Source organism: Rhinolophus sinicus, chromosome 1 (assembly GCF_057876585.1).
Source record: "Rhinolophus sinicus isolate RSI-liver-muscle chromosome 1, RSI-T2T, whole genome shotgun sequence".
Classification (NCBI taxonomy): Eukaryota; Metazoa; Chordata; class Mammalia; order Chiroptera; family Rhinolophidae; genus Rhinolophus; species Rhinolophus sinicus.
In genome coordinates, this window is record NC_142501.1 from 116,645,177 (window position 1) to 116,670,402 (window position 25,226).

At 44.5% G+C, this 25,226-nt stretch overlaps 1 protein-coding gene and 1 long non-coding RNA gene across 4 annotated transcripts in view; one reads left to right on the forward strand and one right to left on the reverse strand.

The window, feature by feature from the left end:
* Positions 1-3,747: 3,747 nt before the first annotated feature.
* The window catches only part of FAM107B (family with sequence similarity 107 member B), a 195,317-nt gene continuing 173,838 nt past the window's right edge, over positions 3,748-25,226 (reverse strand). For 2 of the 3 annotated variants that reach the window (XM_019738291.3, XM_019738294.3), the window contains 3 exons: positions 13,602-13,785; positions 7,567-7,717; positions 3,748-6,508 (listed from right to left, as the gene is read on the reverse strand). In XM_019738291.3, coding sequence (XP_019593850.3) covers positions 6,392-6,508; positions 7,567-7,717; positions 13,602-13,785 — 452 coding nt within the window. In that variant the 3' untranslated portion in view covers positions 3,748-6,391. Of the gene's footprint in view, positions 6,509-7,566; positions 7,718-13,601; positions 13,786-15,930; positions 16,075-25,226 lie in introns of those variants that run through there. The other variant, XM_019738292.3, reaches the window with a different exon arrangement.
* Positions 16,107-18,088, forward strand: LOC148759245 (uncharacterized). Its single transcript, XR_016018092.1, has 4 exons — positions 16,107-16,362; positions 16,545-16,800; positions 17,160-17,357; positions 17,473-18,088. It is a non-coding gene; the product is annotated as an uncharacterized LOC148759245 (long non-coding RNA).

Consider the following 25,226-nt stretch of genomic DNA (forward strand, 5'->3'; position numbering starts at 1 on the left):
ACTCCCAGGATTATAAAAAAAATTCCCTTATATTTTCTTCTAATACTTCTATAGTTTTATTTTTATGCTAAACATTTCAATAAATTTGGACATTAGTTTTACATATAGTGTTACACAGAGGAATACATAGCTGTTGGTTAGAATGGCCCAAAAACCTTTCACTGAATTGTTTATCCTTTCCTAAATAATTTGAAATAAAATTCTACCTCAATCACAAATTTCAGTATGTAAATGAGTCTCTTTCTGGACTTTATTCTGTTCCATTGAGCTCTTTGTCTCCTCTGGGCCAGTATTAAGCCAGTTAAACTACTATTGCTCGAAACTGTGTTTTGGTATCTGGTCAGGCAAGTACGCTCTGATAATACTTATTTTAAAAGAAAATCTCTCAGTAAAGTGTGACAATGAAAAGGTTTCTGATTCAATGAGACTCATACTGTAATAGAGTAAAACCAAATAAGGGGTTAAAATGGAAAAACCAGGGTGACGTCATGTCCTTCTGCTCTGTCACTCACTACTCAAAGTGCAGGAGCATTTTTGTCCACCAGCAACTCTCTGGTGCACCTCTCATGACAGATCTGACCTCTATTTCTATTCTCCATCAAGAGGAACCAGGACTCCTTGAAAGGCACGTAGCCCTACATCTTAAGTCAGAAAAAAAAAAAAAAAAAGATGGTCTGAGATATCCTACCGTTGTAACAAATAAGGATGCTTTCATAACTGCTAGAAGCAATATTTTATAAAACTCAAAAAATAAAAATAAAGGACTAAGCCACCGATTCATGATACTCAAGAGAAAAAGGAATCGTAATACAAAACAAGGATGATTATAGTAATATTTAAGGGAATATTGGTATATGAGTGTATTTTTGTTTGTTCTACTAAGAATATACATTTTCATGAATTATGGGCATGTGCTTATTTCTAGCTATGCATACAGGAACGAATAAACACAGGAAATCAGAACAATAAAGAAACTAGAAAGCTATAGTACAAGAAGATTGACCACCATCAGTGGTCATACAGAATAACTAAGCAAATAAGGAGTCCAGTTGATCAAATACAATAGTAAATTTAAAAGGACCCAACAGTACATACAAGAAAATAGTCAAATGTCTCAAGTCAAAGAATTCACCACACAGACTTGATAACTCTATTAGTAGATAAAACCTCAGTATGATCCTAATAATTATACCAGATACTGATAAGGCAAACCCACGTTTTCAGTAATGCTAATGGACAAGATCAATATATCATAAAGGCAAGACAATGAATTAGGGGATGCTGGCCACGCAAAATTACAGCATACTTCGTTTCTGGGAAAGACACCAAGTTTCAAAGAGTTAAACATATTAAAAATCTCAAGATGAAGCAAGTAAGAATGAATCACAAAAGGACTTACCATGGTTGAACCAGCTTGGGCTGTGTGCTGCTGGCTCCATGGCCTACGTCAGAATCAGTCAACAACCCAGATTATGTTGTCGCGGTTAGTCTGACAAGCATTCCTTTTGCTCAGGCTTGGTAAGATTACTATAAGCCCAGGAAGTATAACAAAGCATAACTGAATCCCTAGAAAGATATGATGATAAGGCCATAATAGTAGGTATTTTTAAAAGTAAAAAATTATTAGACATAAAGCTCAAAAGTTGATTTGTAAAACAGATTTTTTTTTAACGTGTTTATCATCGTAGTCAAGTGTGACGGTTAATTTTATGTGTTGACTTGACGGGGCCACAGGGTGCCCAGATTAAATATGTCTGGGTGCATCTGGATGGTCTTTTCAGATGAAACTGGCATTTAAATTGACCGGTAGGCTCCGTAGATGGCCCTCTCCAATGTGGAGGGCATCATCCAATCAGTTGAGGGTCCAAATCAGTTGAGAACAAAAGGCGGAGGAAGGAAGGTTCCGTTCTCTCTGCCTGACTGCAGAGCTGAGACATCGGTCTTCTCCTGCCCTTGGACTGGGACTTACACCACCAGCTCCCACAGTTCTCAGGCCTTCAGACTGCTTTCCTGGGTCTCCACCTTACAGACACAGCTCGTGCACCTTCTCAGCCTCTGTAATTGCATGAGCCCATTCCTCATAATGAATCTGGTCTTATATGCATTTATACATACCTGTCCTATATATCTATTTCCTATTGGCTCTGGAGAACCCTAATATGTCAAGCATACTTCATTGCTGTTTAAGGAGTTTGAAAAGGTCAACACAATCAGGCATACCAAATCTGTGACTGCAGTTTAAGTTGTTTGAGACTATTTAAATTCACAAGAAGTGTTTAAAACGCTCAAGAATAAAACAGTGTTTCCTTCTTTCCTTCCTGAATAATTCAGTCAAAAAAACCACCAGGCAAGGCCAGAGTGAGGATGGTGGCTGAGCAGTCAGGAGATGGGTGACATATGAGACGACTGAGGAACTACGTAAGTACATGGAGGAGAGAAGCAGCCAGGATTTCCCTGCTGGAGAAGGGAGCTACAAACACAGAAAGGGGGAAAGCTAGAATGTGCTACTGGGTTCGAACTGGGGATCTTGATGTGAACTTCTGATTTTCAGTAACTATAAATATAAACATAAATATCCATGCAAATGTATGGGTGCTTATTAACACTTACACACACAAATACATTCCCTAAGCTTGAGGGGCCTGGGAGCAACAACCTCCCAAGAGCAATGAGCACACTTTCCATAAATAACCAAGTACCCTTTTTACCAGCAAGGTGGTTGGCAATTAACATTGAAAACATCCCCAATTGATAGACAGACTGCAATTTCTCATGAGGAAAATTAGAAGTTGTAATTGTGAGGCTAGCTCATAAAGATTTTATTTACCCTCAGACCTTAGAAAGAAAAAACTTCGTTTCTCCTTATACTAGTAAATGTAAGTTTGACAGTAGTATTCTAATACTTCTTTAAGCTGTACTACAGCATTTGAAGTCTTACCAAACACATTAATTGCCCCGTCTTCTTACAAATCTAATACTATAAAAAACAAATAAACATCTAGTGGTCCGAGGAAGTGGACAGCCTCAAAACTGTCAACTTGGGAAACTGTCTAGTTGTTCCAAGGACGCAGCTACTGTTCAAATCATTATTGGAACCCATCTTCTGCACTGGCCTTCAGAGTTCATGGTATAACCTTACATACAGCAAATCTTCACTGCCCTGAGTAGATCTGATTTTCAAAAATGAGCCCAAAGACACTAGGGGTTGGGTGAGCAAGCTGAGTGTTAATTTGGGGTTGGAAAAGCACAGAGAGTGGAACTTCCAAGCTAATGGAACCCATAGTGTGACGTCATCATGTGTGCAGCTTCCCAGAGTAACTTCTGCGAGGGGAACATCAACTTAGCTGCACAAGCAGAATAGTTTCATGGCCACATTTCAGACATGCCATAGGAGCACCAGCTCCCAAGCACTGAACAACAGCCCTTCCTAAAAAATCTCTCTCACTGTCTGACCAAGCTATCTGAAATTCACAATACTTCGATCTAGACGGATAACTGCTGCTAAAATACCACATATTCTATGCAAAGTGGTGTAATCCCTTAGCAGGCATTTGTCTGAGGTAATCCCTTGTCAGTCTTGAGGACACGAAATAAGAGGACATATAACCCATTTGGGGGGAAGGCTGTCAAGGAGGACAGTCACCAAAGGGAGACCCTAAAACCACCTTCTAAATCCTGGAATTGAACACAGCCCGCACTCCTTTCAGTTCCAGACATCGTCTTAAACAGATCAGACAAACACAGCTGCATGGTCCAAGCATCTGGTGATTTTTATTAAGAATAACTTTGGTTCTAAGAATTCCACCCTCAATTCTGTAATACTTTCTGTTAAAAACAATTATACAAGAGCAAATACAAAAAATATTAAATTATGAAAACAAATCCATTAAGGCTCCCTTTATATATATTATATACACTCAAACAAGTCAAGATTTTTCAGAGTAGAAGAATAAAGTCAACTGTTATAGCTTAGAAAGCAACACTACTTAACTACTAGGAGACTATAAAACACGGAACTATTTTAAGAAAACCACAGAGTGGAAAAATGGAGCCATTTTTGTCAAAAAGTGGCTCAAAGCACAAAACTGCCTGGCTGTTCATGAATCCTAGGGGTTTGGACTATACAGCATTAAAGTGTGGGGGGAGACCGATGCCTTTTTATACGCAGGCCTGTGAGCCGAGCTGATCTGACGACTTCCAAACGCTTCTCCACCTGGACCTTCTACTGTTTAGTCCTAAGACATCCTTGTATGTTATTTACAAGTCTTCTTTTGGCCAGACCTTGTACTACCAACTACAAATAATTCTGCAAGTTTGTGAGTGAGATTGGGAGGGAAAGGCTTTTGTAATTTATCTTTTCCCAGTGAAGAATAAATTCTAGGTTAAGTTCTAGGAACAGAATTGGTCCCTCTAAAAGAGCCTGTCAGGGCCCTTGAGAATTTTATCAAGTGACAGAACTGCTTCAAGCACACAGAATCTAAAGATCTGACATGCAGTTAGATTAAAGGCTATGTGTGAGCCAGTCCTGAATCTTTGACAAATCACATCATCAGTCCACATACACGAAGAAAGAACTCCAGTCAAGGCGCAATCAGAAATGTACTTTCAAGATGATCACGTAACTTCCTTTCTTCTCTCAAAAGGAAAAATGATGGGAATAAACAGCCACCATTCCATCCTTCCAAAGCAAACTATTCTAGAGCAACATTTTAACTTAAGCACCTCCTATTTTATTCAAATAATACTTGCTGATGAGAGAAATAATCCAGTCCCGGTCTACCCCACACGTTCTCTAACTAGCAGTATGTGATGGCTGCATGTACTCTTATTACCTTGCTCAGGTGAGGACCGAATATGAGCCTAATCGTCAGCTCTGAAAACAAAAGCAATTCTCATACAAAGCCAATTTCCACTACGCTTATTAAGGATTGAAAAGCTCGGGATCCAGCTTTCTATGCGCCTGTAGAGGAACTATCAGAAGAGCCTCCAGCGGAGAAATAAATGACTGGCTCAATCGTCTCTGTGGAGAACATGGCGAATCCACACAAATTCTCCCAGACCACCCCAGTCAGAGGGACATGCCAGCAGTAGAAGATGCGTTTTGTGAAAGAACTCTGCTGTCACTGGTACTCGGCTTCACTCTGAGGAGCGTGCTGGCTAGAGAGCGAGCCCGGAGCAGCTGCTCCCTTCACCTGGGCTTTTCCTGAGATGCAGCGCAGTAGTCATCAACGTCATCGTCGTAACCAAGGGGGGTTGTGGTGGGGGGGGAATAGTCTTTCTTCACAAGAGGAAAAAAAAAAGGCAAAGAAATAGGTGGCCATTACACAGAAACTTTCAAAGCTTGAATTCTAATAATATTCGACATGTACAGATGCTATGAATATTCCAATTAGACCTCAAGAACAATCTTACATTTGTTTCTCATTAAACTCCCAGAGAACCGCTTGCCCAGCTCCCAGGGGAGCACTCCCCACGCTGCTCTAGAGGGAACCAAAAGATTGAGATCCTTTATTTTTGACATTGAACTTGGGTTATGCGGACTAGCTGTGATCCTCTGAAGGAGGGGAGATTATTTCTTATAAAAGGACTAGCTCAGCAAGAAATTTTAAAAAAGCAAAACCAAAAAACCCTAAGAGTTATTAAAGCAATAAATGCACGTATATGGTGTGCCTCCTCTGAACTGGCATGTGACCACGGGGCAGCACCCAAAGGAATTCAAAGAAGATCAAAATAGACATTTACATATTTTTGTTAACATATTTTTGTTTACACATTTTTAAACCCTATTGATGCCAACAAAAGAAATGGCTGTGCTCGAAACAAAAAGATCAACATTTGCAGGTGTGAAAACTACCATGCATGAAAGCATAAATTGAACAAGAAAATTGAGGGTTCTCAAAATGGAATTGACAAATACTGGATGTAACAGATCAAACGCATTCCTGTGCGATCTAAATCATCGCATAGATAACTAAAGGAAGAACGAAACACATTTTCTTTAGGTTTTCTAACAAACAAAAAAGGCTCTGTGCCCCTCTAAACTTGGATAGGAAGAAAAACCAAGCAGTGCAACTCTCAAGACTTTATTCCAGTGTCCGCTTCCTTGTTTTTCTTTTTTTTTTTTCTTTTTTTTAAAGTCTTTGAACTTTATGGACACAGGTCCATTATCCCAACTTAGGTGCTGGTCAATGTCCTTCGTTTGGCGACTAGGAACTGCAATTGTGCCAGGGAATTTATCCACTCAGATGATAGGTGAGCCGAGACCAAATCCATTTTTACGTGATGACTCTGCTGGCTGGGGCTCTCCACAGGGGCTTCTGCCCTGAGAGGAAGCGCTGAGCAGGCGCCTTCTGTGCGTGACAGGTGGGCGCACGGTCTCTGTGGCGTTGGCCTACGACTCCTGGGCTTGGGCCACTTCTTGGCCTGTTCTCCTAAGATTGCCTTTAACCTTCACAAACTCTGGGGCGTTTTCTTGCTCTTCTTGCAATTTCTGCTTCTCAAGTTCAAGCTAAATGAAATTCAGAAACAGGAAAATTATTTACAAACTGAGAGGCTTTTCAAAATACTCCTCTTTCCAAAGCCCCTCATGATTTTGTTTCCCAATGGAAGAAATTATCTCCTGGTCTCCAGTTTAAAGGAAAAAATATATATATACACATACACACACACACACACACACACACACACACACACACACACACGTATATCTATCTCCTGGGGTAATTCTGCACACGAGCAGCAGCCAAAGGGTGGTTACTACAAGCAACACCGAGAGATGAAGAGAATCTAAAAATCAAGGCTAAGAAAACAAGATTCTGAGGTCAATCCGCAGTTGCCCTGTGGTCTCAGTGAAGTTCAATTTCACTGAATTGTTTCAGCCCCCAGCACTCTTGTGAATTCAGTGACAGCCCCTGGTGTGGGCTTCGCCTCCTGAATCTCTTCTAGGGGCTCAATAGAATCCTGGACTTTACTTTGACTGTATTTTAGCCCATTTGCTGACATTTTGCCTCATATTTTCCTTTCATGGTATAAACATTTAAAGCTGACAAGTCTGGTAAATTCTGCTTGTTCCAACATCCTTATTTTACAGGAGAAAAAAAAGACAACTTCAGAAATGAGTCAGACAGAGAAAGACAAACATTGTATCTCTTACACGTGGAATTCAAAAAACAAAATGAACTTTGGAAAAGCAGAGAGTAGAATGGTGGTTACCAGGAGCTTGGGGGTGGGGAGGTGGGAGAGGCGGTGTCTAAGGTATTTACATTCTTGCCCCAAGTAGATAAGTAAGTCCTGGAGACCTAATACATAGCCCTGTGATTACAGACAAAACTGTATCATAAACAGTAAATTAGCTGAAAGAATAGATCTTAATTGCTCCCACCACTAGAAGAAATGGTAATTAGGTGATGTGACAGAGATGTCAGCTAAGGATACAGTGGCAATCATACTGCAACATAAATGTACCAAATCAATATGCTGTGCGCCTTAAACTTACATGATAATGAATGTCAAATATATCACAATAAAAATTTTTTTAAAAGACCACTTTTACCCAGTCACCCTTACCTGCTCCAACTTCTGCTGCCGTTTTAATAGTTCTATTTCCAAGTCAGATTTATTCTTTTGTGCTTCTTCTTCCTTCTGCTTTATTACTTGATCTCGTTTTCTCTTTTCCATCACCTTCTGCAGTTCTGGCTTATTCTGAGGGGCAAGACCCCTGAAAAAAAGCATTAACAAAATGTAAATGCTTTCATCTAATGGACACGTCTTTCATGAACAGAAATTTAATTTAAAACATCAGCCACAGAAAAAGGGTCTACTACCCTTTTGCCTACTAACAGTTAGTTAATAGTCAACACTGGTGGTCTCAGAAATCCATGAGCATGAAAGAAAGGGCAAGAGCATCTTCCAAGAGTAAGCAAAATCCATTCATTTGATAAAAATGTATCGAGCACCTCTTGTGTGCCAGACACTAGGCTATGTGAAGGAGGTTAGTGAGAGTGGGATGGGCTGGGGAAGGTAGGGAAGAGCATGCTCATTTGACGGGTGTAATGATCACCCACTAAGGAGATGGAGGTGATGGAGATGAGATGGAGAATGAGATGATAGAGATGAGATGGAGATGGCAATGAGATGGCGATGGTGATGGAGATGATGGAGAGGAGATGGAGATGGTGGAGAGGAGATGGAGATGATGGAGAGGAGATGGAGATGGGGATGATGGAGATGAGATGGAAACGATGGAAATGAGGTGGAGATGATGATGGAGATGGAGATGATGATGGAGATGGAGATGGAGATGGAGATGATGGAAATGAGATGGAGACAAGATGGCTCTACCTAGAGTTTTAGGGGAAGCTTCCCAAGATGTAGCCCATGTATAAATCTAGTTTAGCAAGAGGTTAGAACAGAAATTCAAACAACAGCAAGATGGCCCTGGAATCCTCTGCCGAAGTTTCAGATTTGTAAGAGGGTTCTTGCACATCTAAAGGCACATCCAAGTTTTCATCATTACGGGGGGATTGGGGGGGGGCATGGTCACTGAGAACTCTGACCTGACTCCCAGTCCACTGCTCCCTGGAGCTGAGCTATTTCAGATGTGTAGCTGACTATTGGCAACGCACGGAAATCAGGCTCCAGGGGAAGTGCTACATTCCTGAGGGATAAATTCTTGCCATCTCTTCAAAGGAGGAGAAACAAAACCAAAAGTAGGTAATTCCTTAGCAACCCTCCACCTAAGTAAGATGTTTGCAGATGTTTTAACGGAAAGCCATCCACTACTAGCATTTCAGCCAGTCTCCACTAGCTCTTAAGTAATCTCCACTTGATACTAATATTTACTAAGAGCATTTAAAATAAAAATGAAACAAACCACAGAACAAGGAAAACACTGTCAATCTCAGGCAGCACAGGGTGTAAGTGATGGCTAGCGGATTTGCACTCATCCATGGACACACACACTTGACGGGACAGTAACTCATGCTTTTCTGGGCTGCAGGAAATGAGCACGTGGAATCAGCCTTGGACTCAGGGGCCTGGGACCTTCCGGCCACTTCCTGGTCTTGCTCATGACAACCGCTAGTCTGCAGACCAGGGATGTCTACCTTGGCTGTTCTCTACTTTAATCAAGTATTGGGACTAATCAACATGGAGTCACTTGAACAACTGTTAAATCAGATAATTTCCAAACTGTGTGTTCTGGTTGTAAGGATCTCAACCACACACGCGTCTCAATCTCTTTCAAGTCCACATTCTCACACCTGTAAACTAACTAATCCTCAATGTCACACTTCCTCATTTATCGAGTTATAATCTTAAAAAAAAAAAAAAAATTCTGGCACCTCTCCTAGCTACATATTTTTTTAAATCACAATATATTTTTCAGTTGTTTACAGACTAAAGATCAGTGTATTACATCACTTTTGACAAAAGACACATAGTCAAAATAACATGTGTCTCCAGTTTCCCAATTTTCATTAGCAAAATCTGGTTAAAAAAAAAAAAGAAAAATATTCAAGTCACCCAAATTTCCAGTGAAACACAAGAGATAGGCTACTTTTGTGATTTAATTATGGTTTCACAGTAAGAAAGACTGTATGACGGTGGGCTGACATATAGGCAGCCTATTCTGGAAATTAAATCTTCAAGCAGCACAATAAAAGTTGCTGGTGGTATTTTGTTCACAGTAAACCTAAGTATCATTGAACACGGGGAAAATTTGTTTGTAAATAATCTGAGTCAAGACCCACTCAGTTTCATGACTATTAAGAAGCTTCAGTATGACATGAGAGACAGAATTAAGGGATTTAAATTTGAGAATTAAGGATTTAGCTATCTGCATAATTTAAATTTCAAACATTTTTCTTTCCCTGTTTTTCACTGGCAAAATTAACCTCAACTATTATTAAATTCTCCCGGCTTACCAAAAGCTATTGAACACACTGATGTATGACACACTAAGCAGACATTCTATCGCAACATACGAATGGGCTTAATACACGATGTTGGGCTTAATATACGGTCTTCATTTTCTCTTCAAAGATTTTACACAGGGTGGCAATAAGATAAAATACTTAGTAACAGAGAGATCAGGAAATAGGGCTGATGTGATAAACGTTCTACACTTAGAACACTCGAGAAGTCATACAAATTTAGTTAATATTTTATCACCATGGCTCACTTAACTTTCTGTGCTAAATGGAAAAGTCAAGCCAGCCCTGCCGTATCAATCTCTGAGTCTAATACTGGGTCACGTGGCAGAGAGAGCACAGACAGAAATGAGCTTCTCCAAATGTCATAACTACAGCATCGTTCCGTACACGACGACACGTGATTGTCTTCCATCAGTTCTGACCTGTACAATTAACAAGTCCTCTCGATCCCTGTGTGACCGACCGGTGCAAGGCCAGTGTCTATACCACTCAGGCCAACAGCTGACCCGACGCCTGCTTACTGTGACTATGAGAGCGGGTTAACCCAATTTTTCAAATCAGTAAGTGCTCCTGGCAAAAAAATAGGTTAGGTAATATATATTAGGTTGGTGCAAAAGTAACTGTGGTTTTTGCAACAATTTTTAACCTTTTAAACCTCAATTACTTTTGCACCAACCTAATACCTATATGTAAAAAGGTGAAAGCACACCTGAACGCTCCTTGTTAAACGAGCCTTGGGAGCCCCAATTACAGTGTATTCTATGTGAATGGTGACCCCGAAAACTGAACAAGGACCCGTGGACCCAGAGACAACAGCGCAGTCTAGGCTCCTCCATACTTTCCACACCTTTACAAAGAAAGCCCTTCTCCAGCCCTCTTACCATCTGCACAAAACATCACAGTCCGGAAGTGCCCTAATCTTGCCACGCTCATACTAATAAGCCTTGGTTGTTTCCAATTGTTCCCCATTAAAAGTAATGAGGCAGTGAACTTTCTTGTACATTCACATTTGCACTCTTATACAAGTATTTCTGTTGGCTCCATTCACTGAAGTAGAACTGCTGGCTAAGGGTCTGCGTATGTTATATTTTGATGTCTATTGCCAAACTGCCCTCCAAAAAGGCTGCAACACTTGCTATTTCCACCACCAGTGATGACATGAACAGACAACTTTTAAAGGTACGTTTCACATTTCACATAAAGCACTGAAGACATCCGGGGGGGACTGGCAGGGTCCACATCCACTCTGCCTCCACCTCAACTCCAGACACCCCTGAACCCATAAAAGCAAAACTGCCTCCTCATCTGGGAGAGCTGAGCCAGAGGCAAGGGCTGGCTGACGCCCTCACAGACATGCTCCCCTGCACCCCCAGCCAAATATCTCCGGGCCTAATTTTTTTCTTAGGGTAGAGGGGGAGAGTGCATTTGGATTTCAAGCCCTTGATCTTTAACCTTGGAATCTTCTGGTCTCGCCTGCCTTGTCAACATTTTTGCCGGAACTGTTCCTACCTGCATGGACTCAAATGCAAATACTTCTATCTCAACTTTCCCGTGTTTTTCCATGTTGTACAGCAACGAGTATTTATTGAGGAAATATTTGTCTAGCAAAGTATGTCAAATAAAGACCAACTAAAAACACTGGGAACTAGAATCCATTTACTGAAACATACAAGCCAAAGAACCAATATTAGGGATGTGTTTGAATAGCTGAGTATTCCCTATTTGTCCCCCAAATGTACTAACATTTTATCTTAGAGAAGATAAAATCTCTGTAAATTATCTTAGAAATATTCTTGTTTTTTAAGATCTCTTAAACATTGATCTTTCAAACACACACACACACACACACACACACAGACACACACACAACTTGCTTTTTAAAATCTGCCTTTTTTATGCCAATTGGGAACACCTAGAGAGCCTGAGAACCTGAAAAAGGTCTAATAATCAGACTTAGTAGCAGACTGTGACCAGATCAAAATGTAAAGACTTTTAACCTGAAATTTAGCTGGGTGGAAAAGATGGCAAACAGAGGAGCAGCAGAATTATATACTTCAAAGAGTTTAGAGTTCATAGTTAGAATACATATGAGTATTTGTTCCACTAAGCAGTGACGTTTGGCTTTTATCTTACGATCTCTAAAAAGTGCCTTGGAAAACTCTGAACTAACTGCTACAGGGCTGCGAGCCGTATTTGCAGCTTTGAGAGCAAAGGTACAGGGTTCCACCCACTCTTTGCTGAGCCCTGGGAGCTACCCACTGGACTGAAAGATATGCATACCAAGTTAAGCATTAGGGTCACGTTTTGGAGGGAAAGGCCTAATTACAGATAAATTTTTCAAAAGGAAATGAGAGGGCATTTTCATAGCCGTTCTCCTTCTGGACTATGCCTCTCCCAGAACATGGTAACTCGGTCCCAGGAAGTCTCTGTAAACACACCCTCCCCCTAGCAGGGGAGCATGTGACCTCCTCCCTTTCAGCTCCAGTGCACGCCAGGGGGACTGCTGGATTCACGCTTTTAAACTGAATGCAAGTTTGATCCTTTCTGAATAAGTGCTTAGCTTCTAGTGGTCGTTGACATAGCAAAGAAAAAAAAATACGAATTCATTATCATCATTCCCAAAGCGAAACAGGACTCTGTAATTTCCTAAATAGGCCACGGAATTTGGAGGCGATCCTGCCTGGGAAACCATGGTACTAACTCTAGTAGGGAATAGACAGAAACCTGTGGTCACCCTATGCTAGGATGCTTTCTGTGGCGGAAGTACACCTGCACCACTGCTGGGGCCCCCAGGGCACAGAGGGGACCTGTTCTGTAGACTTCCCTGGAGAGGTGGGGGAGGGGCATACTGGGTGGATGGGGGATCTAATAGTCTCAGAATTCACATCAAGTTGCGTTCTGAAGATCTGAAAACAATTCTAAATAGAGCTTACTGGCTCTTCCATACAGAAGGTAACTTAGTGTCCTAATAAGTAACTTCGTACCCTCTGCTTTCCCGGCCTACTAGACCTGACTAGCACCTCTTAAAAAGCAGAGTACGTGAACCCAACACCCAAAATTGGTTATGACACAGGGGGCACTAACAGACGGTTTACAAGGAAAATAGAAGGTAAATGTTTTACTCCTCTCCAAAAAACTTAATAATACAAATGATGATAGTAATAATTTAAAATATTACTTAAAAACAAAGCAAAACACAAGAAAGAGTGTCCTTATCTATTAAGTCTGATGTGGTTTCAGAGACTTCTCCCCGCCACTCACAAATGCGAAAGTGGGCATTATTTACACCTGACTCCCACACGTCCCCAAATGTAAGGGGGAAATTCAGAATTTTTACAAATCTAAGAAATAATGCATTTCTCTTTGACTTAGGACACTCGGTTTTATCTTTAATCCAGCCCCCTCCATCCAAATTTTAAAATATGCGTCCATTAGAGAAAGGACACAGGACCGCAGACTTCTCGCTGAGTAACATGGTGGCGGCAGCTGCGCCTGTAGACGGGTTCCCTTTTGGGAGGGTTACCCTGGCTCAAGGATGCTAGAAGGAAGAAAGAAGCCTCCAACATGGTCAAGAAACTAAAACCTCTTTGCAGCCTTTGTACGTGTAATTAAAATTAAATCTAGTTACCTTACTAGTCACCTAATAAAACTGCTCAGAAACCCTCTTACCTTTTTTGATTCATAAGAAGTTCTCGGTGAAGATCTTGGTGGTTGCGGGATGTTTTGACGGGATTGACAAGTTTCTGAGGCCTAATTAGCTCAGGATTGTCATCTTCAATATAGTCTGGCTCAGCCATGATGTTTCTTGGGATGAGGTATGTGTCCTTAAGGTCAGGGTCCTCCAAAGGGCTGTCTGAAACAGAAAGAGGAGACTCCTATGTAGTCTTTTCTGCAAAGCCGCCTCGCACACATGCAGAGGCCCAGCGCAGCTGTGCACGGCACACCCGCGAAACAGCCATCCGCCTGGGTCCACTTTACTACCTCACTGAAAACTCTTCTGAAGCTCTGCGAAAGGAACTGGAGGAGTAAAGGGGAGAGAAGAGTGTCCGCGTTGTTCTGGGCAGCCCAGGCTAAAGCAGGTCCCTCAGCCTGGCTCTGCTCACTGCTGGTCACACCTTGAGTTTCAGGTCACACAGGACGCTTCCCACCACCACCTCTAAAGACCAACTTAACCCCACACGTAGTAGGTGCTCTGAACGTATGTTACATTTAATGAGATACCCTGTTTCCCTGAAAATAAGACCTAGCCAGACCATCAGATTTCATGCATCTTTTGGAGCAAAAATGAATACAAGACCCGGTATTATATTATATTATACCCAGTATATTGTATTATATTATACCCAGTATTATATTATATTATATTATATTATATTATATTATATTATATTATATTATACTATACTATATCATATTGTGTTATATTAAACCCGGTCTTATAGTAATGTAAGACCGGGTCTTATATTAATTTTTGCTCCAAAAGACACATTTGAGCTGATGGTCTGGCCAGGTCTTATTTTCAGGGAAACAGGGTAGAAGTAAATAAATACTCATGGGGGTCGGAGCTGGAAGGAACAAGACTGGCTGAGCGTCAGGCTGGAACCATCTGGCAAGTATCCAACTGCCGTAGACCCCAAGGCACATCTCTTGGTCCTGACCCCATCCCTGCTCCCCTGCCCCCAAAGCAAACCTGGCAAATGTTCCAAGATAATTAACACGCCACCTGATGCTTCCCTGGCCCTATATGATGACCTTACTTTCCAGACCAAAAACCACATGACGCACGGTCTCAGGCAGAGTACTTGACATCGGGCCTTCCCTAGAAAGCCCAGAGGACATGCCGACTAATTCTGCAGCCAGTTCTATGCCCCTGGACGGAATGGTGAGCCCCACATGAAGGGGCTCACGCCCAGTAGTGCTGCCTCCCCCACCTCTCCAGGGAAGTCTAGAGAATGGTCCCCTCTGTGCCCTGGGGGCCCCAGCAGTGGTGTAGGTGTACATCCGCCACAGAAAGCATCCTAGCACAGGGTGACCACAGGTTTCTGTCTATTCCCTACAGGACTTAGAACCACCTCTCTTCCAGGTTAAATACCTGGTCTAGCAAGGTGCCTGGCACGTGGCAGAGGCTGAATAAATGTTGAGCCAAATCAAATCTGTACAAAACAGAAAAAGTGGAGAGGTCCTTCATGAACATGCTTCTAGACGAAATAAAGACAGATTCTATCTTTATTTCTGCCCATGAAATCAAACATTTGCATGTGTGTGTGTGTCTACAAGGAGGAGAGGACACAGGGGTGCGCTTCCGTGGACTCTGGCATGGCGGTGGGGGGGAGCATTGGAAAAGAATAAAGATGTGTAGAAACAGAAAACAGGTCCAACGGCCATCGGCAACAAGCAGGAATTTTGGTTTCAGTCATCAGTGATGTTTTCCCGAATTCCTGAAATGTCCCAGGACAGTGCCATCCGCTAATGCCACCAACAGGAAATGCTGTTTCAAGTGGCAGCCAAAAATGACCTAGTGCTTTAGACACGGCGTCTGCGGGCAGGTGAGCACATCTGATCCCAGAGACAACCCTAACAGCAGGAGAACTAGAATCTTCACTTTATAGACAAAACGGAGGAACAAAAATTAAATAACTCCTCCATGCTAATATTGCCAGACAGTACAGAGCTCAAAAATGAATGAAAATGAATGTCCTCTGATCTCAAACCCCATGGTCTGTCTACCGAATTATGATGTTTAATATTTCTGTAGAAAAAAATCTTTTGAAAATTAACATGAAAATAAAGAGGATAAACATCCAAAGAAGAACTGAAAACAGAAAAATTATAGATGTGCCATTTGGTTAGGTATTTTAGCTATAACTATATAATCAAGCCTCAAAATTACCAAATGGTAACACACATGTAACAAATTACACCGCACACTCCATAAATGCCACCCGCAATGACCTTTTGATAAAGAACACCTCCCACCTTCACCAAAGGAATTACAAACCTGGCCCATGTTGATTCAGTGGTCCCATCACAGCCACCTGACTAACACGCTGGCCCTCAGGAAAATGTGCCCTGGGTTGAAATTTGCAATGCACCATACACAAGTCTCCGCATTCCCACTTGTCTTTAAGGGCCAAACGCACTTTTTTCCTAGTTAATCAGTAGACCAGGAGGCCCACACGTTACCATACAAGGATCTGTTGCTTGGCCCTGCACCCCAGGTTATCTCAGTGACACCAATCAAAGCGATTAGCGCCTGGGAAGGTCGGTATTGCAGTGGGGGAGGGGAGCCCGGGGGAGCGCGTGGCAGACAGAGGGAAAAGCCTTTCCCTCCCTGCAAAGGCCATGAAGCAGGAATCAGCCTGATGGGTATAAGGAATAGCAAGGAAGCCAGTGCAGCTGGAAGGGAGCGAGCAACAGTGAGGACAGGGAGGTAAGTGGGGGCAGGAGAGTAAGAGGTAACAGGAGTAAAAGGTAACGGGCACGGCCATGTGGGAACCTGAAGGCCCCTGTAAGGACTCTGGCCTTTATCCTGAGGGACAATGGGGGCCCATTCAAGGTTTTGCACAGAGAGGTGACAAGACCTGACTCACGTTTTTAAAAGATCACTCTCAGCTACTAAGTGGAGAATGGACCGAAGCAGGCAAGGAAGGAGCCAGGGAGGCAGCTCCTGCGGGAACGCAGGTACGAGGTGGTTTAGGCCAGGATGGCTCAGACAGACCCATCACGGTATATTCTGAAGGCAAAGCCTCGGAGGTTTCCTTACAGACCAGGACGACGGCCTCAGCCCCTGGAGGGTGAGGGCTGTTGAGCTGGGAAGGCCGTGCGCAGAGCAGACAGGAAACCAGGCCCGGAGTTCCGCAGGCCGGAGGTGAGTCTGGGATGCCTGCGCGACCGCTCAGCGGTGACTGTGACGGTGACAGCGAGAAGGCAAAGGTGCTCTCAAATGCTGGGCGACTCCCCTACGTCCTACTGATTTGATCTCCATGGTTCCTCACTTCGCCGGCCCCCTTCCCACCAACCTCCCTTCGTTCTCACTAGTCCCACAAAGAGGCCCACTGCCAGTCTTTCCTGGGGGTCGGTGCCCGCGCACAGACACGTCTTGGGCCGCGGGGCCGGGAGGTGGGCGAGCTTTCAGTGAGCAGAATGACCCGGCTTCCGTGCTGAGCCCAGTCAGTAAGTTCTAGCTTGTTTTCTTCTGATTTCTCTTTCGATTTGGTGTCTGGGAAGTCCTGCTCCTCCCCCAGGACAGTGCAGCAGGATGGGCCCCGGCCCGGCTCCTGGGAGAGAAGCTGGTCCCGGAGAGAGAGTGGGTGGGCGCTGGAGCACCTGCCAGACACAAGGGTGCTGGCGTTCCCTTCTTCTTCCCACGGCGTGGCCCTTCTTCACAACATGGAAGCCCCTCAGCCCAAGTCAAGTGCCTAGACGGTAAGCCTGCCTGAACCAGGCTGAAGGAGTCCCTGTACCCCTCAAACAGAAGACCACTCTGGGAGCCGGCAGGGGGCGAACTGACCAGTAGCAACTTCTGTCACTCTCCCCACAGACGTGAGTGGTGGCGGCGGAGGAAGCATCTGGGAGCTGGTTCAGGCCACTTCTCAGTGACGGTCCAGCCCGGAGCCATGACCAACATATGGCAACAACCATCTAAAGGCCCTTGGACTTCCTTCCCTCTGCCAACCCTCTTCCTCATCGCTGCCAAGGCTGGGAAAGGCCCCTGAGAATCATGGAGCCATGGAGCGCTTCCATCTCCCAGACCCCGTCTGTGCTCTGACTGAACAGTGCCGGGCACGCACTGCTCCGTTGGCACCTCTCTGCCTTCTCAGCCGCACCTTTGCCGCACCGTTCCCTCCAGCAGGGGCGCCGACCCTCGTCCACCCATCCCCGGGATGCCACAGAGCCAAACGTCACTCAGCTCTGCAGATAAATGTCAAATCTCCACGAAGGCTTCTCTAATTCCACAGCCGCAATTACACTCTCTGACCTCTAAACATCTCTGGAATTTTCTTTGTTCCCTTTTCCTGTATTCTCTGATCCCCACCTTGTACGACAGCAATATGTATCTAAACCTTATCATCTCTTCACTGCAAAGGCCGCGTCTGGTTTATGTTCACACTCCTCAGACCCTTTGAACTGGGCCAATAAATACTGCTTCCATTAGGTGACAGAGTCACAGTTCACTGGCAGTAGGGGGAGCCCCTGAGCTGTGTGGAGGCCATCGCAGCAGGTAAAGCATTGCACCTGGCGTTGGGAGAAGGGCGGTTTCCTCACTGAGCATCAAGTAATTCAAATGCCAGACAGGAAAGCTGAGATAGAAATGTCTGGAAGTAAAAACCCTCTGTAAGTGGCTATTATCTATCACTACGAGAAACATTCTTCCAGAAATAAACATCAAGACAGTTCTTTTCATAGTCCCTCCCCTGGTCACGTAACCAATTCATGAAGTAATTTTTTTTTTTTTTAAGATGTCAGTGAAGAAAAACCAGCGTGGCCTCAGTGTAAGAAAAAGAAAACTGTCATGAGATCTTGGGCAAAGTGTACTAACTTCCCCAACCCTCAGGTCAGCCACCTGTTAGGATGATGGGTGTGGCTGTAGAACCGGCTGAAACGCGGCTGAGCACTCTACCATCCGGGCACGTCTGTGGGCACTCACTCAGCGCAGCTACTATTCACCAAACTGCGGGACCAACATCATCACTTCTTTTATGAACACTCTGGGAAACCTGTGCACAAAACTCCACCTCTCTAGGCCTTGGTTTCTTCAAAAACGTTAAGAGTTCAACTCCATGATCCACAGGCCTTCTCACTGGTAGCATTCAGTGGTTCTAAGACGCAGTCGTGCTCCAAACATTAAGAACCTTCTGGAAAGTGTACAAGGGTTTATCACACCTTCCAGAGTGCTACACAGAGTTCTGAGTGGCTCCAGCCAGATCAGGGCGTAGCAAGGCAACAGGCAGGGCCTGTCCTGAGGTGGAGGAGACTCACTGAGAAGACTTTGAGCAGGTGAATAACACAGAAGTGGATTTTGGACAGAGACTAACGACACCGTGAAACACACCCCCTAGTAGGTTTCTGCCTTTAAGGTCTGGGCATCAAGACGCGAGGTCATATTACACTCCTCTGTCCCAGAGGTAAGGAAATCCCATCGTTGTGGATGGATTTGCATCCTTGCTCTGCATTTTTTTCCTTTCAAAAGTTCATTCTGGGCCCAGCTCTGTGCTTTCCCGAGGTGAATAACCTTTCCCACAGAAAAACGTCACAATGGGGATAATAAAATAAACACATTGCATCTGGGTTTCCCATCAGAATATTTTAGCTCCCGTTGTTCACTTGCATATTTCTACATCAAAAAGGTAAAATTTAAAACCTCATCCTATGAGATTTAAAAATCAGGATTTACAGGTTATGCTAAGTTTCACGGTTACCTAAATATTTCAAATCTAACTGTACCTAGAAGCACTAATAAGTGAATCCTTTTGAAAGCAGTGCCTGGAGCACGACAGTGTATACAGTCTGCAGGTGTATTATAACCAACCCAAACCTTTGAACTTTCCAGCTACTTCTGGAAAGTTAAATTCCCAAGGCATCCTTTCAGACAATCTGTTTCCCAGACTGTCTCTAAGAGACCCTCTGACAGTGCCCTGACAATACCTGAAAGGTCCAAGTCCTTAGGACTGCAGGCCAGCGAACTCCAGGCCTGGGTCAGTCTGAAAGGTGAAAGGCTCTCCCTGGATCCCTGGCCATTTGCCTCAGCACCCATGCTTCCCACCAGGGAGGACGGCCGTGGCCGGGGGGAGAAAGGTTAAGAGAAAGAGGAGACTGAGCTGAGTTGGGAATTTCTCCCAAACATCAAAGCCTTTCACTGACAAACTCCTGACCGGCCTGGCCCTGAGGCGAACCTAAAACTCAGTCTTGGACCCTCTGGTACCCAAAGGCGCTGGACAAGTGCCCGGAGGACCTGTATGGCCACAAAGCGAACCTAAGGCTTACAAAGGATGCCCAGTCAGAGTGCAGTCTGAACAACACAGAACTGTGACTTTTCCAACTCTGCCCAGCCCCGCTACGGCTGGAACTCCAGACTTTCAAAAAATGGGCTGCAAATATGCCGCTGGACAAATGCCAAAGAGTGACACTCTTGGGAAAATACCAAAGTCACTTTCTCATCAGTTTTTTTCATCCTCCCAAAAATGTATTTTTACAAAAAAAAGACACATGTTATATTTAGAAAATCAGAAAGGAGAAAAGAAACATTGGGAAGACAGAATAGAGGCTAATATCAAAGATAAGTTGGCCCAGGGAGAGGTGAGACCCACCAATAGATGGCGATGGCCCCACACAGAACTGGTGTCCTTTTCCTTAAGGACACCCAGAGGGCAGTGATGGCACCCGGGACCCACAGCACTGAGTGAAAGCACACACCGAAGGCCCCAGAGGTCCGCCATGACAGGAACCCATTTTGGAGCCATTCTGTGTCTGCTCTCAATGTGCATAAGCTTCTCCCCATCCTATAACCCTCACACCAGCCCTATGAGGTGGGGCTTAACCTTCACAAAGTCCGCGAAGAAGGCTCAGAGCGCTTCGAGCACGCGGGGTCCAGATCACGCTGCCTGGGTCTAAAGTCCAGCTTTCTCATTTACTGTACATGGGCCTTGGGGCGTGTTTCCTCACCAGTTAAAAACAAACAGGGGTGGCCGGTTAGCTCAGTTGGTTAGAACACGATGTTCGTAACACGAGGGTTGCCGGTTCGATCCCCGCATGGGCCAGTGTGAGCTGCGCCCTCCACAACGAGATTGAAAGAACTACTTGACTTGGAGCTGATGGGTCCTGGGAAAACACACTTCAATAAGTAAAAGTTTAAAAAACAAAACAAAAACGAATGGCAGATTATCTCTGAGGGTTGTTATGAAGAGTACCTGAGAAATGCATACCAAATGCAGGGCCTAGAAATAGTAATGAATGTCACCTGTTGTTGTGCTATCATTGGCAAGAAATAACAATAATTAGTAACGATAACACTGTTATTGCTGCCCAAGGTCATACAGCTACTCACGGGCAAGACCAGGATTTGAACTTGGGTCTGTCTGAATCCAACGGGATGCTCTTAAGCATTCCACTTTCTGGACTGGGATAATGAGGGGGAAGAACTGGGTTTCACTTCAACAGGCTGATTTTCCCGGTCTCTCCAAAAGACGGTAGACGCTTTCTAACATCACAGCTTTATAATCTCCAACAGAAAACATCTTGTAGGAGACCACACTCAAGTGAGGATAAAAAGGAAGGAAAGACACATTTTCTTTAAAGCACACAAATATTTACATAGGAACGTTCCCAGCAGTGCTATTCACAGCAGCCCCACACTGGAAACAGTCCACATGTCCATTGTCAGCAGGACGGGTAAATCAACCACGGTGCGCTGATACAATGGAATGCCACACAGCAGTGAGAATGAAGGAACAACAGGCTGCAAGTAACGGCTCAGCTGAAGCTCACAAATACAGTGATGAGCAAAAGAAGCCAGTCACACAGGACGAATCCCTGTATGCCACATTCCGACACTGGCGAAACCAAGCTTTGGTGTTAGATGTCATGATAATGGTTATCTTGGAAGTGGGCAGTGAGTGGAAGGAGATAAACGGGGCTTGTTCTGGTAATGTTCTGTTTCCTGATACAGGTTCTGGTTACGTAGGTGTGTTACCGCTGAAAATTCACCAATCAATACACTTCACTGGCTTCTGTCCTTCTCTGTATGTACAGTATAACTCAGTAGGTATGGTCGGTACATATTAAATAGCTATTAAATTTACTCTCTAGGGATCATTTGGTGGCGGCTACATTATTACTATTTTGTTATTTCATCCATTTTAAAGCACATCCAGTCCATGAGAAGTAACAGAGCATAATGCAAAAGAGCACCAGGTTGGGAGACCACCTAGCTTGGATCAGAATCCCGGTTATGTCACTTACCAGTTACATGATTTCGTACATATTACTCACAACTTGATTTCCTCACAACTGTAAAGTAGAGCTGGCACGCCTACATTAGCAGAGCTGTGGTAAGCATTAAAGAAACCTTATGGAAAACATTCACCATCCACAGCACCTGCCCATGTGGAAGGTGCTTGATAAACTGGACAGTTAAATAGTCCCAACAAATCCATTCATTACCCTAACTCCCCATTCATTAATGTCTCGTGAAAAGTGCCAATGGATGGCCACACACTACAAGTATGCTAGTGCAGACAAAGTTCAGTGAATGAACACAATCTTGGCCTCTGCTCATGTTTCCAATTTGGAGTTAGTGGGTGACAGAAAGGGACAGTGAGGGAGAAAGCAGGGGGTGGTGGTGGAAAGGTCCCTAATCGGCCAGGCCAAAGCACAGAGGAGCGTGCAGCCTGCCAACGCCTTGAAAATCCTGGTAACTTCCCGGTCTCTGTGCTTCAGTCTTCCTATCCGCATTTGCTCTGATTTCTCAGGAATCTGTTGTCAATAACTACTCTGAGGGCAGAGCAGTTATGTAAAGCGAGGAAATCTACAAAAATACATCTCCGAGGTTAGCCCGATATACGTCAGGTAAATCGCCTCAATAGTCACAACTAAATTAACTTCCCATGTCCGTCATGAAACCTGAACTAAGGACCCACGGCTAGATAACAACGCTACCAAAAAGCCAAAGCACAAAACAGGCAAGATCTTTTCACATAAGATTTTGAATAATGTTCAATTCATGGCTGTGGAAAAGAGAGGACAAATTAGCAACAGGTGGAGGACAGGTACTGGAAACGTCCTAAAAAAGTACTGCAATATTGTACATTTCTGCCTTTCTCTCTAACGGTACCATACATAAAGTTTACTACTTCTGCATGTCTAAAATCAAGTTTCTATACCATTAAAAATGCATTTACACTTACATTTAACAAAAAATTTACTCAAATACATAGAAGGGATCTCCGGAAAGGAAACCCCCGGGGCAGCAGCTCAGAGAGTGTGGGGGGCCCGAGACCCCGGGTGCCTGATCACTGCTGACCGTCAATAAATCAAAGTCTGGGCTGCTTTCCATAGAAACCAGCATATCAATCCTGCAACTTAAGCTCTTCTGTCTTCTCACTCCTCAAAGTCCAATGCTGTGCTAAAAAGAGGGGTTTTCAATATTGCCCAATGGTATCATGCTCAAAGCCAAGGTAAAAAGATTTTTTAAAGGAAAAGCAGTTCTTGACTAACCTGGTTTTGCTAGAAAATTGGATATTCAGCTAACTGGGAAAAAGTGTGAAGACAAAATATAAAGAGAAAACGAAAACAAAACCAAAAACCCTGGTGGTGTGAGAAAAAAGAAGGCTCTAGGTAGAACAAAACTAATATAAACAAAAATTCACTACATTTCTGGGTTGGGGGAGGAAGTGAACATACTGTTTCCCCAAAAATAACACGGGGTCTTATATTAATTTTTGCTCCAAAAGACGCATTAGGGCTTATGGTCGGGGGATGTCCTCCTGAAAAATCATGCTAGGGCTTATTTTCAGGTTAGGACTTATTTTCAGGGAAACACGGTAGTTAAAGAGGTGAATAAAATCCTACAGGGCCCTGAGCCAACTATAACATCCCCTTTTCCTGGCAGGCTGGTCCCTGGTGATGTTTTCACTCAGACATCTAACCAAGTCCTAGAACTTCAGATAAGACAGGAATTCTTCACACTCCCTCCCTCCCTCAGCGTCCAGGGCAGATTCCAGAAGTCCCTGGCAGACTGCAGCATGACCCTAATTCTGTGAGCAGTGAGTGATGGGAGGGAGGCACGTCCCTCCGCCTTGGCCAACAGCAGCCCGTGTCTGAAAGAAGGAGAAAGGACGACCAGACGTTTGGCCTCGCCTCGGCGGGCGGTGCCACGCAGCACAGCTGGAGGAAGGCAGGCCATACCAGACAGAGCATGTCAGCGCCCGCTGGGCTTCTCGCTGCTGCACGTCCCGGCCTGCTTTGTCCTAGCTGAAGCACGAAAGCACAGAACGGCTTCTCAACCAAACGCATGCATTTGGGCTTATTTCCAGGAAAATGGTTGTGCCTGAGTAGTACTAACCTAGAGAGATTTATTTCAACCTGGAAGGGTTTCACAGATACCGTCCTCACCAACTGCTACCTACGGGCAGATTTTCCCTCAGATTAAAGGTCATGACTGGGGCATGCTGTGGGTTTTCCAAAGTTGCTCAATAAAGCTTATTAGGAGGGAAAATAAAAAAGGTCGGGCTTTGACCCGTGAGGCAGGCAAGGACAAAAGCTACCACTGGGTCATTAACGGAAACAGGTGACAGAAAACAAGTTCCGTGCGACAGACATGCCCTGCCTATGCAGGGTTCCTCCTCGCACAAGAGTTCACGCCCAGGGTTTCCCTCAGGGATGCGAGGTCTCCTGGCTTCATAGGGTCCGTTCTCTTCAGCCTCTCCCACTGGTTCGAGACCACCGCCCACCTCTTTCCCGGGCAGAAAGCCAGCTCCGCGGACGGCCCTCGCTTGGTTCTCCTGCCTCCCCATCTGTCGGTGCCAACAGGTCTTCAGGAACAGTCCCTAGCCCTACACTCCTCTCTCTGTCTTGCCCGTGGAGGCGCCACACGCTCAGCCCTTTCCCAAGGTGATCAACTGGAACAGAGTGTGTGAAGCTCACCTCTCCACGAGTCTCCCGTGGCCACTCCTCGAGAGCCGTCTCCCTCTCATCGGGACGACTGACTACAATTTTACTTGATCTCCCGCCCCCCATGAATTTGACACTTATCAGGAGTCCATTTTTTCATGTATTTCCAAGTTGTTTCCCTTTAAGGAAAGATATGTGCCCCCCCCACCCCCACCCCGCCACCAAGAAGGGAAGAGCCAGGTGAGGGCTGACACCCTCTCCCAGCTCTAGCACACGCCTCATATGCACATCGTACAAAGCAGGAGCCACGGGGTGACTGGTTGCCACAGAAGACCTGGTGGAAAGCTTGGGCCACGGACTCCTCGCGCCTTTGGCTGAGCCCCTGGGGGCCACCAGCACACCTGGCTGTACTCCTACTGCACCCCTGCGCCATGCTTGTGTCACACCGTGGGCACCCACACAACTGTACTGAGTGAAAGCGGCAAACACGGAAGGGTGAGAGGATCCAAACGAAGTAACTTGTTCCATGAAGCCTTTCCTGATTCCTCTTGAGGTTTCCCTCCTTGTTCCATCCCCACAGGACATTGCTAATACTTCTCTTTGGATACTTCCGTCTGCTTCCATTAAAACTGGAAGTTTTCTTATCCCTCATATTAAACTTACTCCTTTCTAAACCCAGAAACATCG